Source organism: Centruroides sculpturatus, unplaced genomic scaffold (assembly GCF_000671375.1).
Source record: "Centruroides sculpturatus isolate CEXI.00-Female unplaced genomic scaffold, Cexi_2.0 scaffold714, whole genome shotgun sequence".
NCBI lineage: Eukaryota > Metazoa > Arthropoda > Arachnida > Scorpiones > Buthidae > Centruroides > Centruroides sculpturatus.
The window spans coordinates 267472-282429 of NW_019384967.1; the positions used below are offsets into that span (position 1 = coordinate 267472).

Sequence of the window (14958 nt, forward strand, 5' to 3'; positions counted from 1 at the left end):
TTTTTTCTAGTTTGAATGACATTAGGTTGACGAATAAGCGTCTTTTCAGAAAAGATTGATTCAAATTCGACTATACCAATCAGAATCTAGAATGTAAACAAATGCTAAAAAATCGTTATTTTCATGGTTTTTCAGCGCTATTTTCACTTATTTTTGTTATTTGACGCTATTTAGACGAATAAGCAAGTTTTCCGAAGCATAAAATTGAAAATTTCCCGCCAAAATAGAAACTTCCTAATAACATCGGAAATGGCGTTCTAACATCATTTTATTCTATTTGATTCTTCGAAAAATCGTTATAATACTATGTATTAAACTTAAAATATTAGATATCTAAACCAGAAAGTGTTAGCTAGAAATAGACTTATTTATAGAACAACCCCCCCATTTCTCACCTCACGGAAAGTCATAAAACAGTTGGGTGCTAATGACTTTGTGAAAGGGAAAAAGTTCTACACTTAGAAACTTCCAAAGAAGGGATTTGGCCTGTACCATTCGCGGGCCGCATAAACATTGATAGGGGGCCGTATGTGGCCCGCGGGCCGCAGGTTGTGCACCCCTGATTTAAGTATTGAAACAGGAGTACTGATATATTATACATTTAATAATTCAAATATTTACTAAATATTTTTATAATTTAACTAATAGATTCAGAATGAGATGTATAATTGAATCTAACTCTAATAGACAATTATATAATCAAAAAGAAATTATATGATAAAGAACTTTCTAATGATGATAATTTTAACATTTCTATCATTAAGTAACAGATTAAAAAATTATAAATTATTGTAATCTAACTTTAACTGTATGTTATCTGGTTAAACTATTATGTTTATAATCCTATTTTAAATCTACAGTTCACAAATGATGATAACAACTTCAAAATATACTATAAACTTGGTATTTTGTTTAAAAATATTTTCAATAAATTATTCAGCAATTTCATGTAAAGGAAAAAGTTTAATAAATTACAAATGACTGAACATTTTTATATACTGTTTCTTGCTTTATTGGAAATTATAACAATATTTGTGTCAATATCTGAGCACTTTAAAGCCTTTTGATCATCATCTAGGTCGGGTCGGAATTAGTGGCTCGCGAGCCGCATGCGGCTCGTTGCATAGACGTTTACGGCTCTTCGGACATAAACTCCAATTTCATCTCACCTCATTTCACCGCAGCCTTATAACTTATGAGTTTATGAGATAGAGCCGCCGAACAAACTTCGACTTGTTCTCCGTCCGCACATGACCACACTCGCGTTGATCAATATGAGTCGCATAAGAGTGGTAGCATTTGAAGCATATCTATATATATAACCCATTGAACGCGTGTCCGTCCATCCGTGTAACATTATGCCGAAAACGGCCACTAGAGGCGCCTCTGTTGTGTGTCGTATTTCGCATATTTAAATTAATATGCGGCTCTCTGGTACTTTTGTTATCCTGTCTTCATGACAATTTGGCTCTTCTCACTTGACAAACTGCCGACCCCTGATCTAGGTCAATGGTTGGCAACCAGTGGTCCGAGGACCATTGATGGTCCGCGGAAAAATTTGGGTGGGCCGTGGAGAAATTTCAATATTGATCAACCGAAGGTTATGTGAAGTATTACGAAAGAAATGCAAAATGCTTAGTTGTTTTTTACACTCATTGGGGTTTTTTATTCGAATCTAAAACCAAAAACGAAGTGACTGTTATCAATAAACAATGAACGATAAATAATATTGTGAGTGCGATTGTCATCCTTCATGGAAAAACATGAAGAATCCATAAACTTGTTTCAAACAAGCAATAATGAACTTTAGGTTTGCATTAATTTGTTATAATTAAACATGCATTCAAAATTGTGACTTTAGTGGTCCATGAGGTGAGAAAGGTTGTCAACCGCTTATCTAGGTTACATACATGGAAAAAAATTTATATTAGATGGAATTTAAATCTGTTCCTGTTGATGAACAGAAAGGCTTGAAAATATTTAGGAATTGGTATACTGTCAGGATCCAATAAAGCAGGAAATAGTGGACTTTGATAATTGGAGAAGTGAATTTTTATTTACATTTTTATGCTCTATTTTACAAAGATTTTAAAATTTCAATTTATTTATTCTAATTAAAAAAAAGTTTTTTAGTTAAAACAATTTGTGTTATTCAAATCTTATACCAAAATTTTAAATCTATTTATAAGTACTGCAAACCTCTGGAATAGTTTTATTTATTTTTGAGCAATAAATAAATATAGTAGACACTGCTTATTGTAATTGTGTATATTGTTATCAAACTAGTGTACTAGCAGTTACAGAGTATGTTGGTAATTCGCAGATAAAAGTTACTTTTTAAAAGTTCAGTCAATCCATTTTTTACTGATTTTCAACTCCAATTCCAATAACTCAAGCATTGCTTTCAACTCCAACTCCAAGCCTGATTATCAGTCAGTTGTTTATTTTTTAGTATAAGTCAATCCCAAAGTGATTTACAAAAAAAGGAAATTCTACTGTAAGTAATAATAATAGGATCTGTAAAGCAAGATGTATATTAGGAGTGGGCAACTAGAGATTAGCATAGAGCTAACTTAAGGACTCAATGTCAATAAGAGAGCCATGATATAAAACAGTAGTGTTAATAATATCTTGATAATGCTACAACTTGGGTATTGACAATCAAATTAAGTTTATTTACTGGATTGATGTTTTTCTTCTATAGTTATAATTTCGAAAATTATAAAAATTATTATTATATCATGTTATCTAAGCAATTTTTGAAATATGTTGTACTGTACAAGTTGCAGTATTCAAGGGTTACATGCAACTTACATTTTAACCTATATTAATATGTAACGTTTGCAGCATGTTGACTTGGACTACATTTCAAACATACACCTATCTATAATCATCGCTAAACCCGATGTAATATAGCTAATCACCAAACATATGCCGTAAATCCCATCGGGCTAGTTTTAAGGCTAATTACTAAATAAATTACGTAATTAATTTGGCACTAGAGGTAAGCGTTAGGCGCCATCTCTTATTAATATTAATAATTATAAATAAATTAATTAATTTAAATAATTTAGAACCGCTGGGAGAAAAAATCGGCCCGGAGCGGGACTCGAACCCACAACTCCTGCTTACCGTGCAGATGCGTTGCCAGTTACGCTATCCGGACCTCCGATCCGATCTCCTCTTCCAGCGTATAACTATGTAACCATCGACGGTTATTACAATGCCGGCTGGGGACACATTCAGTGCCCACGTCCTACTCCTATAAGGCACTCAACCGGCCATCGCAAGCCCCGGCAAGGCGTAATATATATAATCATCNTGGAAGAGGAGATCGGATCGGAGGTCCGGATAGCGTAACTGGCAACGCATCTGCACGGTAAGCAGGAGTTGTGGGGTTCGAGTCCCGCTCCGGGCCGTTTTTTCTCCCAGCGGTTCTAAATTATTTAAATTAATTAATTTATTTATAATTATTAATATTAATAAGAGATGGCGCCTAACGCTTACCTCTAGTGCCAAATTAATTATGTAATTTATTTAGTAATTAGCCTTAAAACTAGCCCGATGGATTTACGGCATATGTTTGGTGATTACATACACCTATCATTTTATATTGCAAGATTTAATAATCAATTACTATATTTTATATATTATAGTGTATATATTAGTTTTAAGAGGATAAATTTAATAAACTAAATATAAAACCTATTTTATACTGTAGACACATTAGTCTATGAAGAGATTTCCCCATATTAATTAATTTCTATGTTTCATAGGTATTATATCCTGCAGTATTCTGGGTCCCAATTAAAGGTCATGGAATAAAAGTAATTTAAACAATTTCTATAATAATTTCTTCATTTCACTATTATTAATTTAAATATATTAATTGAATTCAAGGAATTTTTCATTTAATTTTATAATTTTTTTACAATAAAATAATGACAGACAATAAAATGTACACAGGAAAAATTAATATACTGTATATTTAACTTTTTCAATTTGATAAACTTAAATGTTATAAATAAATAAAATAAAATCTTCTAGTCTTCTTCAGATTAAAATATTAGCTTGAAGATGATTAGAACAATAGCTAATAAATATTTGTTTTGTTTTTGAATTTAATTTCTGCTTAAAGGTTTGCCTTTATTTATTATTATATTTTAGTTTTTGTGTAAACTTTATGTAAAAATAAATTTTCCTGAATTCTTGAATTGTTTTAAGATTATATTATCTATTATATTAACTTATCTTCTTTATATAAATATTTGATATTTTATTATTCACTGATTTTAATTTCAGGTTTGTAGTAAGAGAAGAAAAAAATTTCTTGAATACTATCAAAAAATATTTTGTTTGTTAATTATGAATGTTAGTAAAATTCTATATTGTGTGCTGATGCACTGAATTTACAGCTTATATATATAATCAATAATACAGCAAAATATTTAAATATTTAAGGAATGTTGTAATATCCTTTAAATATTTTGATTAGTGTGGATTTTCATACATTAAAAATGATTAGAAATGCATAATTATAAAACACACAACATTTATAATTAGTGTAATGAATTAATTTTGTTTTAACTGTAATAATTCTTTTTAATAATAGAAGAAATGTCTTTATACTTATCCAGCTATTGATAAATCTTACAATTATAAACAAAAAGAAAACTTTAAAATATTCATTAGTAGAAGATTGCATTAAATTTTTAATATCACATTTGTCATTTTAATACTGTAAGGATACAGTTACAGATGGCATTGACTTTATCTAGAGATGCTTTCCACTTTAATATTTGAAATTATTTAAAGTGTCCATAGGCAAATAATATGGTTTAAAATACACTTTATTACAAAAATACAAAAATCATCTAATGGATTTTTAAAACAATTTTCTATATGTATTGAGAACTTTTATCTGGAGGATCTTTAACTCCATTGTGTGGATTTCTCCTTTCTTATGCCATGGACATACAAAGTTAAGACACTGATGGTCAGATGCCTGAGCAGTTCAGGCAGTGGTTCTTAATCAGTGTTCTGCAAACCTGCCTCAAGTATTTCGTGAAAAAACATTTTTAAAGATTTTATTGCAAATTTATTCCAATGTTCTACAACATATTACCATATTCATGGGCAATTCCATGTTTCTATTTTATTCAAAACATTAAAGTTTATTAGTTTATTGCTTCATTGTTTCTTGAGAATAGTAAGAATGGAAAATTGCTTATCAATTTTTGAATATATTGATGCTAATGCTATGTAATAGAAAGTATATGAATTATGTTCTGTGGCCTCAAAGGTCACATACTATTGAGTTAAAGTGTCAGCCTACTGCTCTGTGAACCCAAGTGTGGATTCAGGCAGGTTGAAACATTACAGGAATTTTTTGGAGGTGGTTTTTTCTAGATCAGTGTTTCTCAATGGGGGCGATATCGCCCCCATGTGGGCATTTTTCCATGTTGAGGGGGCGATTAGTAACAATTTATATTTTGGGGGGTGAAAAACAATTTTCTGGGCAATATAGTAAAACATTATATTAAGAATAATTAGATATTTTATTCGTTATATTGTACAATAATTAAACAAATAACATTATACTAGTCACTAGTCTATTCAATGCAGTACGAATTTGGCCTTAGCCTTGGCCCTGTCCATCGGAATTTTGAAGTGAAGGGGGCGATGATTCGTTACTGGTTGAGAAACACTGTTTTAGATAATAAGTTAGACCCCATCCTCACTACCCTACTGCCCCATTGTGGGCCTGGCCAAACCCAGTTTGTTAAAATGGCCCTCTTATAATGTCCACAGAGCAGAAAGAAGAAAAAGAAGAAATGTGACAACCCTACAGATTTTATAACAATGTTGATCAATAGTCCGATACACCTGTAGCACCAAACAGTTTGCCAGATTTTCTTAACATAGTCTGATAAAAAAAATGTTGTAGATCATTTGGTATTAAAGATGTTTTTCTGTTGTCTGCTATTAGTGACTATTTTTTTTCTCTTCTGTTTAATTTAGTCTTTTTAAATTTTTATTTTTATCTTCATATGCTATACTTTTACTAATAGCAAATTATTTATGTAAACCTTTTTTTAATGAAATTATTCAAGTAAAATATATTTGACAAATAAAATTTTGTTTAATAATTTTTTAATTTAAATTCTTAACTTTTCTTAACAAACAGGAAGATATGATGATTAGAGAAATCTTAATATCTTCCTGTTTATTTTCTTGCTGATGGAAATGATATGATTCAACTAAAAATTAGTTGCATAATTTTCAGTTGAATCATATCATTAATTACTAATAATCATTTAGTTGATGATGATTTTAAACTTCTATAGTTAGTTAATAAAAATAATTTTATTGTAATTTAATCTTTCTGCATTATCCATTAAGAAAATTAGTATGAGACTTGTTACAAAAAGGCAATTAATCAATATGTGATTTTATTACAATAATTTTTAAAAATTTATTCAGAATCTATAAGTGTTTATTTTTCATATTTATGTAGTTTAACTTATTTAAGTATGGGAGAAAGTAGTTTTGTAAATTTTGTGTAATTCATTTGACTTTTTTCTTGTATAATCAGGAAAAAAGTCAGCTATACACTGCATAAAATTGATATAATAAATGATTTCAATTACTGTAACATAGGATTTGAAATCAATTATTATTAATTTTCTAATATATATTACTTTTACATTAGAACTTTTTAATATAATGAAAATTTTAATATAATGAAAAGTTATGATCATAATTTTTAGTAAATGTAACATTTTTTGTTTTTATAGATAGCAATATGGGTTATGAAGTAGCAAGATTTGTGGGTGATGTTGACGAAGAATTAATCTGTCCAATATGTTCAGGAGTGCTAGAAGATCCTTTACAAGTAATTGTTATATAAATACTTATTTCATTAATATATGTTATGGTGATGAGATGAATACATTTCTGCAATATGTGTGATAACTAATAAGTAATTTCTAATTATCAGAAATTAATTCAGTGATATATTTATTTTCTTTTTTAGATTTATTTCAAATTTCTTATGTCATGTTACAATAGAAAAGATATTTAACTAAAACACATTACGCTAATATAAAATTATATGTAACAATATTTTTAGTTTTTTATTATTGAAATATTTATTGAAAAATTATCAATAAATGCTTTCAAACTATTTCTATTATAGATCTTCTTTACAAGAGGAATATAAAAAATCAAGAGGATTTTGAAATAATTTATTTCTGTTTGTTGTGAAATATTTGTATAGAGTGAATAATGAAAGATTATTTTAAAATTTTATATTCTAGATTTCTATTATCAGTATAAATTTTGAATAAATTTACTCTGATAAGAGGGAAATCAGTAGATGTTAAGTTTAGAGACTAATTTGTCAATGTTAATTCAATAGCAAAACTTTGAGTAAAATTTTACTTTATATATTTTTTTCTTTAAAAGGCTCAATGTATAAACTACATTCTATAATGTAGCAAATATTTTCCTTCTAACTTACTTGAATTGAGAGAGAAAGTTCTAATGCTGACTTAAAAATCATCAAGGATTTTTTAAGTATTGTTGTGAAAGTCCTTGCTACAATAGTTAACATGTGCATATAAATTAGTGAAAGATGATCATTATATTAGTGAAAACTAATAAATTAGCAGAAAAACTAAACAAAGATTCTGTACTATCTCAGATGTAGTGACACACTGGATTTAATCTTGAAAACTGAGTTGAATGAATACTACTGCTCAGATGTAAAATTCAAAATTTAATATTAGCAAATATATGTATAGATTTGTTTCTTATATTTTATGTGATGATAATGTTTTATATTTATTAAGTTATTAATTAAATACTGTAATTAATTTCTTTTTAGGCGCCTCAATGTGAACATGCTTTTTGTAAAGAATGTATAAATGAATGGTTAGCTCATCAACCATCTTGTCCAGTAGATCGTCAGCCTATAACTCCTGCTGATCTTAAAGCAGTTCCTCGAATTTTACGAAATTTATTGTCCCGTCTACAAATTTCCTGTGATAATTCTTCATTTGGTTGCACTGTTGTAGTAAAATTAGATAGATTAGCCATGCATAGGGAAGAATGTGAGCATAATCCTAAACGTCCAGTACCATGTGAACAAGGTTGTGGATTAGTAATTCCAAAAGATGAATTAAAGGTTTGTATTACAAATATAACTTCTTTTTTAAACATTTCGTATAAAAAACAATATAAAACATTTCATCTATTTACCAGATTTCCGAACCTTTGCCAACCACTCAAGAAGTTAACTAATCACACTGAAATTTTTGATGCACTATTAGAAATATTATTTTTATTTTGTAATGTCTAAGATTAACCTAAATATAGGTTAACTGAAAAATCCACTAGAGGTATCTTAAATACGCTATTCAATCAAACATCATTGATTATAACTGTTAATATTATTTACACTCCACTATTTCATTTTTCAAATAAAATTTGATGCATCAACATTTTTTTTGTTTTACTTATATTTAATGTACTGGTACATGATATAATCAAATATCATTGTCTGCACTAGTTTGAGAGCAGAGAATTAGGTTAAACATAATATTTAATGATATTTTTCTTTTAAACATACAATTAACTCAACATATGTCTAATTGTTATTTGTAATAGTCATTTAGAAAATTAATAAAAAAAATTACCTTTTGTATATTATCTATAATAAAATACATATTACATATACTGTACATGTATATATGTATACTAAAAGAAAATTATAGAAATACATATACACACACACGCTCACACACACACACATGTATGTATATATTTCTATAATTTTCTTTTTCAATATTTAATCCATTAGTTAGTGAATTCTTAATCTCTGGAAAATTTGATCAGGGTTGTAACAGGGTCATTATTGTATTAAATGTCATTGATACAATACATAAACATGAGAATATATATCTGAATTTGATTATTTATAAAAAACTTATTGGACCTAATAAAAATCTTCCAAAAAATTTTAAATTTTAGTTTGATCTTTTATGAAAATTAAGTATTTTTAATATAAGATTACAAATTTAATAAGACGAAATTAAGTTTTCTACTAAATATATTTGCTTATCTGTGTGTTTCTTATTTGCATGGCAAAGCAACTGATAACTACAACCCCAACAAAAAAAACCTTGGACAGCATGTTATATTAATCAATCTCTAACTTATCCTTCTATAATATCAAACAAACATTTTGTACACTTACGATTATTTTATATTAGTAAACTTTTATTATAACTGAAGATTTTACATCAAAAATTTTTTATGTATTATTAACATGTAAAGTTATGAGCAGTTAAAAAAAGCATGTGACAAAAAAAAAGCTCGGACAGAGCCATTTCTGACACACAATACCTTGGACAGTACATGAATATTTAGTTATTTCACCTGTGACTTGAATAATCATATGAATGCTGTTATACATTGTATCAACGAGAGCCAGGCATTCATTTGGAGAAATTTCATACCAAATTTGCTTGGTTTTTTGCTTTAAACCAGTGTTTTTCAACCAGTAACGAATCGTCGCCCCCTTCAATAAAACCGCTACGTAGTATCGTCCCCTTTACTTCAAAATTCCGATGGCCGGGGCCAAGGCTAAGGTTAAATTCGCACTGCATTAAATAGACTAGTGACTAGTATAATGTTATTTGTTTAGTTATTGTACAATATAACGAATAAAATATCTAATTATTCTTAATATAATGTTTTACTATATTGCCCAGAAAATTGTTTTTCACCCCCCAAAATATAAATTGTTACTAATCGCCCCCTCAACATGGAAAAATGCCCACATGGGGGTGATATCGCCCCCGTTGAGAAACACTGCTTTAAACCAGCCACACTTTCTTGAGGAATTTTTTTAGATGCTTTTTTTAATTTTACCCCACATATTTTCTATAAGGGAAAGGTTGGGACTGCTCAATGGTCATTTTAATATGTTAATATTATGTTGTGCCAGTCAAGCCTTGATGATTTTAGCATATGGCAACTTGTACCATCCTTCTGGGAATTAAAATGTCTGTGATACTGTAATTTTTCTAATGATGGTAATAGGTTTTCCAGAAGGATTTGTTGGTATTTTGCTGCATTTACTGATTTCTCAATGAAATGCAAATTTACCACACCTTGGGTTGACATGCAACCCCATACCATAACACTTGCTGGGAATTTTATAGTGTGATGTAGGCAATCATGATGGAATGCCTCTTCTTGCTTTCTAATTGACTTTTTTCCTATTGACTATGATGCAGACTTCAAACTTGGCCTCATCACTAGAAACATCCTGCTTCCACTGTTGTACCAGCATTGGTGCTCTTTGGCCCACTTGATTCAATTTTTATTTAGTGTTTTTGTGAGAAGTCGTTTTGCTTTTGTCTAAGAAAACAAATTATTAAGAAAAAATGATATTTTCTTACCTGATAGAAGCTTAGCCAAGTTTGTGCAGATGGATATGACATATTTCTTTTGTAACTTCCTTTCCAGTAACTTTATTCCATTTGTTCACTAATTCATCAAATGATACTCAAATTTTTTTAATCATTTCACAAAGGTCTTTGTTATAGTTGCTGGCACAACAGTGCCAGCAACTATAACAAAGACCAGTTGATTTTTCTGGATGAATTTTACTAGTTTCCTGATCTTTTGAAACAATATCCCATGCTGTGGAATTATGAATTTTTAATTTCTTTGCAATTTTTCTTAAGGATTTGTCCTGTCTATGGAAGATGATAATTATTTCATGTAAATCAACACTTACAGCCTTACCAGGTGCCATTAAACAAATACACCTTAATAATGTTAATACAGAAAAATGTGCAAATATCACATGTCAGCTCATTTACACATTTAGGAATAGATTTAATGTATTGTCTGAGGTATTATTTGTTAGAAATGGCTCTGTCCAAGCATTTTTTTTTTGTCACACATACTTTTTTCAACTGCTCATAACTTTTTTAATGTATTATCAACATGAAAATTTTTTATGTAAAATCTTCAGTTATAATAAAAGTTTACTAATATAAAATAATTAAGTGTACAAAAAGTTTTTGTTTGATATTATTGAAGGATAAGCTAGNAAAAAAAAAGCTCGGACAGAGCCATTTCTGACACACAATACCTTGGACAGTACATGAATATTTAGTTATTTCACCTGTGACTTGAATAATCATATGAATGCTGTTATACATTGTATCAACGAGAGCCAGGCATTCATTTGGAGAAATTTCATACCAAATTTGCTTGGTTTTTTGCTTTAAACCAGTGTTTTTCAACCAGTAACGAATCGTCGCCCCCTTCAATAAAACCGCTACGTAGTATCGTCCCCTTTACTTCAAAATTCCGATGGCCGGGGCCAAGGCTAAGGTTAAATTCGCACTGCATTAAATAGACTAGTGACTAGTATAATGTTATTTGTTTAGTTATTGTACAATATAACGAATAAAATATCTAATTATTCTTAATATAATGTTTTACTATATTGCCCAGAAAATTGTTTTTCACCCCCCAAAATATAAATTGTTACTAATCGCCCCCTCAACATGGAAAAATGCCCACATGGGGGTGATATCGCCCCCGTTGAGAAACACTGCTTTAAACCAGCCACACTTTCTTGAGGAATTTTTTTAGATGCTTTTTTTAATTTTACCCCACATATTTTCTATAAGGGAAAGGTTGGGACTGCTCAATGGTCATTTTAATATGTTAATATTATGTTGTGCCAGTCAAGCCTTGATGATTTTAGCATATGGCAACTTGTACCATCCTTCTGGGAATTAAAATGTCTGTGATACTGTAAGTTTTCTAATGATGGTAATAGGTTTTCCAGAAGGATTTGTTGGTATTTTGCTGCATTTACTGATTTCTCAATGAAATGCAAATTTACCACACCTTGGGTTGACATGCAACCCCATACCATAACACTTGCTGGGAATTTTATAGTGTGATGTAGGCAATCATGATGGAATGCCTCTTCTTGCTTTCTAATTGACTTTTTTCCTATTGACTATGATGCAGACTTCAAACTTGGCCTCATCACTAGAAACATCCTGCTTCCACTGTTGTACCAGCATTGGTGCTCTTTGGCCCACTTGATTCAATTTTTATTTAGTGTTTTTGTGAGAAGTCGTTTTGCTTTTGTCTAAGAAAACAAATTATTAAGAAAAAATGATATTTTCTTACCTGATAGAAGCTTAGCCAAGTTTGTGCAGATGGATATGACATATTTCTTTTGTAACTTCCTTTCCAGTAACTTTATTCCATTTGTTCACTAATTCATCAAATGATACTCAAATTTTTTTAATCATTTCACAAAGGTCTTTGTTATAGTTGCTGGCACAACAGTGCCAGCAACTATAACAAAGACCAGTTGATTTTTCTGGATGAATTTTACTAGTTTCCTGATCTTTTGAAACAATATCCCATGCTGTGGAATTATGAATTTTTAATTTCTTTGCAATTTTTCTTAAGGATTTGTCCTGTCTATGGAAGATGATAATTATTTCATGTAAATCAACACTTACAGCCTTACCAGGTGCCATTAAACAAATACACCTTAATAATGTTAATACAGAAAAATGTGCAAATATCACATGTCAGCTCATTTACACATTTAGGAATAGATTTAATGTATTGTCTGAGGTATTATTTGTTAGAAATGGCTCTGTCCAAGCATTTTTTTTTTGTCACACATACTTTTTTCAACTGCTCATAACTTTTTTAATGTATTATCAACATGAAAATTTTTTATGTAAAATCTTCAGTTATAATAAAAGTTTACTAATATAAAATAATTAAGTGTACAAAAAGTTTTTGTTTGATATTATTGAAGGATAAGCTAGAAATTGATTAAAATAACATGCTGTCCAAGGTTTTTTGTTGAGGTTGTATGAAGGTATTTGAGGAAAGTCAATAAATAAATATAATTTTCATATGATTTACTAAGCCTACATTTTAGCTTTTTTTTAGTAACTTCAATCACACAGGGATACATTAGTTGAATGTGTACACTTTATTATTGTATTTGGAAATGCATTTTGGATTCTATTAACTCCTCTTCAGTCCTTTTTTTTTTTACAGATAGTATTTGATTATATAACACAGATTTGTATTAAAACTAGATATATTAAATTATGAAAATGTGCAGCAAGGAGATAGATCAAGAAAGTTAAGTGATTAAAGAAATTTTGTTAAAAATAACTTCAAAAAACCAGCAATTCAGCAAAAAGGTTAAAGTTTACTACTGCAACATATGTTTTTGACCATAATTAGCAGTTATCATCAGGTTTTGGAATGGAACATAGGATATAGAATGTGAAATATAAATTTAAAGATATTTGAACTTTTTAAATTCAAGCATAAGCAGCAAAATTTTGTTAAGATATCAGTTAGCTTGAATAATCTTGAAATCTTAATCAATGCTTCTAAGTGAGTAAAATTAAATTTGAAAGTTTTAATATATTCTAAAATAAACTATGCATGTTCTTATCTTATTTAAATACTTTTTATTTCATGTCTGTTTAATAAAAGAGAACAACAACATTCACTGCAAAATATGATTTTTCTGGTATTTTTCTTAAATAATAATATTTATTTAGTTAAAAAAAACTTATTTAATTCTGTAACTATACTGAATATCTGAAGTTATACATATATATCAAAATTATGATTTAAATCAATAATATTTGAATTACTTAATCGTACATCACAAATTTATAATTTTTAGTATTCAATATATACTAATGATGATAAATTCCCAAATATTACATACCCATGCCTGATTCAACTGAAGATGAATGTTCACTACGTTCGCTACATTGTGATCCATTATCTTTATTTTCCATTCCAAGTTGTCTATTTTTTNATAAACTGAATTCTATAATTTTTCTAAATACTTGTTTACATTCTCCTTCCCACTCTGGAATATTAATACTGATACTCAGTTTCTTGACTACATCTAATTCATCACCATACTGAGCTTCATTTGGTGATAAATTTTAGCTGGTTTCACTCTCAGTATTTAAAAACAAACATTGTGCTGCTCCTCAGCAATGCAATCCAAAAGTGGCACAGTAATTTTGGAATCATGCTACCATTACAGATATGGCAAAGTTGCCATGATGACTGCTCAATGCATGCAAAAGAAACCATTTTGGTTCACAGATTAGCATATTTTCTTCCATCCCAATTGTAACAACAGTTATTGCAACATTATATAGTTATTTATTGACTTTCCTCATACTACTTAACAAGAAAATTCATTTGAGAAATTCTGTTATTTCATTAACAATTTCCCACTGCTGTTCTAGTAGAAGAAAATTTAGAAAAATTTGGAATAACACTAAACAACACTAAACTTCCCTAAACTTTTTTGTGATGAATTAGTTATATATCAAATGTTGTTAACCTTTTACTTTCTAAGATATTTTGCAAGTAAATTTATTTATTTAGAAAAATTGGATATATTCACTTTCATTGTATATTTATAATTATGTAAACTATGTACAGTTATTAACTTGTACTTAATTTACTTGTATTTAGACTTGAATTTAATTATGCAGATTAAAATAAAGATAATATCATTTTTATAATCTGCTGTCATAATCTAATGATCTACTGTCAAAGTTTAAATTATATTTTTACTGTAAAATACATGCACTTTAAATATTTAACATTTATGTTAACTAAATGTCTGTCATTTTTGAATACTGAAATGGAATATTGATTTAGTAATGTTAGAATAACTAACCATCAAGCATGTAGGAGTGATGTAATTGCAGAAAGGAAGAATTACACACTAATTGGACACATTGTTAAATATTAATATTTATAGTTCCTTATTTAAGTTTTTTATATACAAAATCATTTAAAAGTTAATGGCATATCAAATGCCTACTGAATTGAAATTTC

At 28.8% G+C, this 14958-nt stretch overlaps 1 protein-coding gene across 2 annotated transcripts in view; it reads left to right on the forward strand.

Moving 5' to 3' along the window:
- LOC111632529 (E3 ubiquitin-protein ligase NRDP1-like) overlaps positions 1-14958 on the forward strand; it is a 37273-nt gene that overhangs the window by 17426 nt on the left and 4889 nt on the right. For both annotated transcript variants that reach the window (XM_023376971.1, XM_023376970.1), the window contains exons 2-4: positions 3777-3827; positions 6798-6895; positions 7889-8188. In XM_023376971.1, the coding sequence (XP_023232739.1) occupies positions 6806-6895; positions 7889-8188 (390 nt within the window). In that variant the 5' untranslated portion in view covers positions 3777-3827; positions 6798-6805. The remainder of the gene's footprint in view (positions 1-3776; positions 3828-6797; positions 6896-7888; positions 8189-14958) is intronic.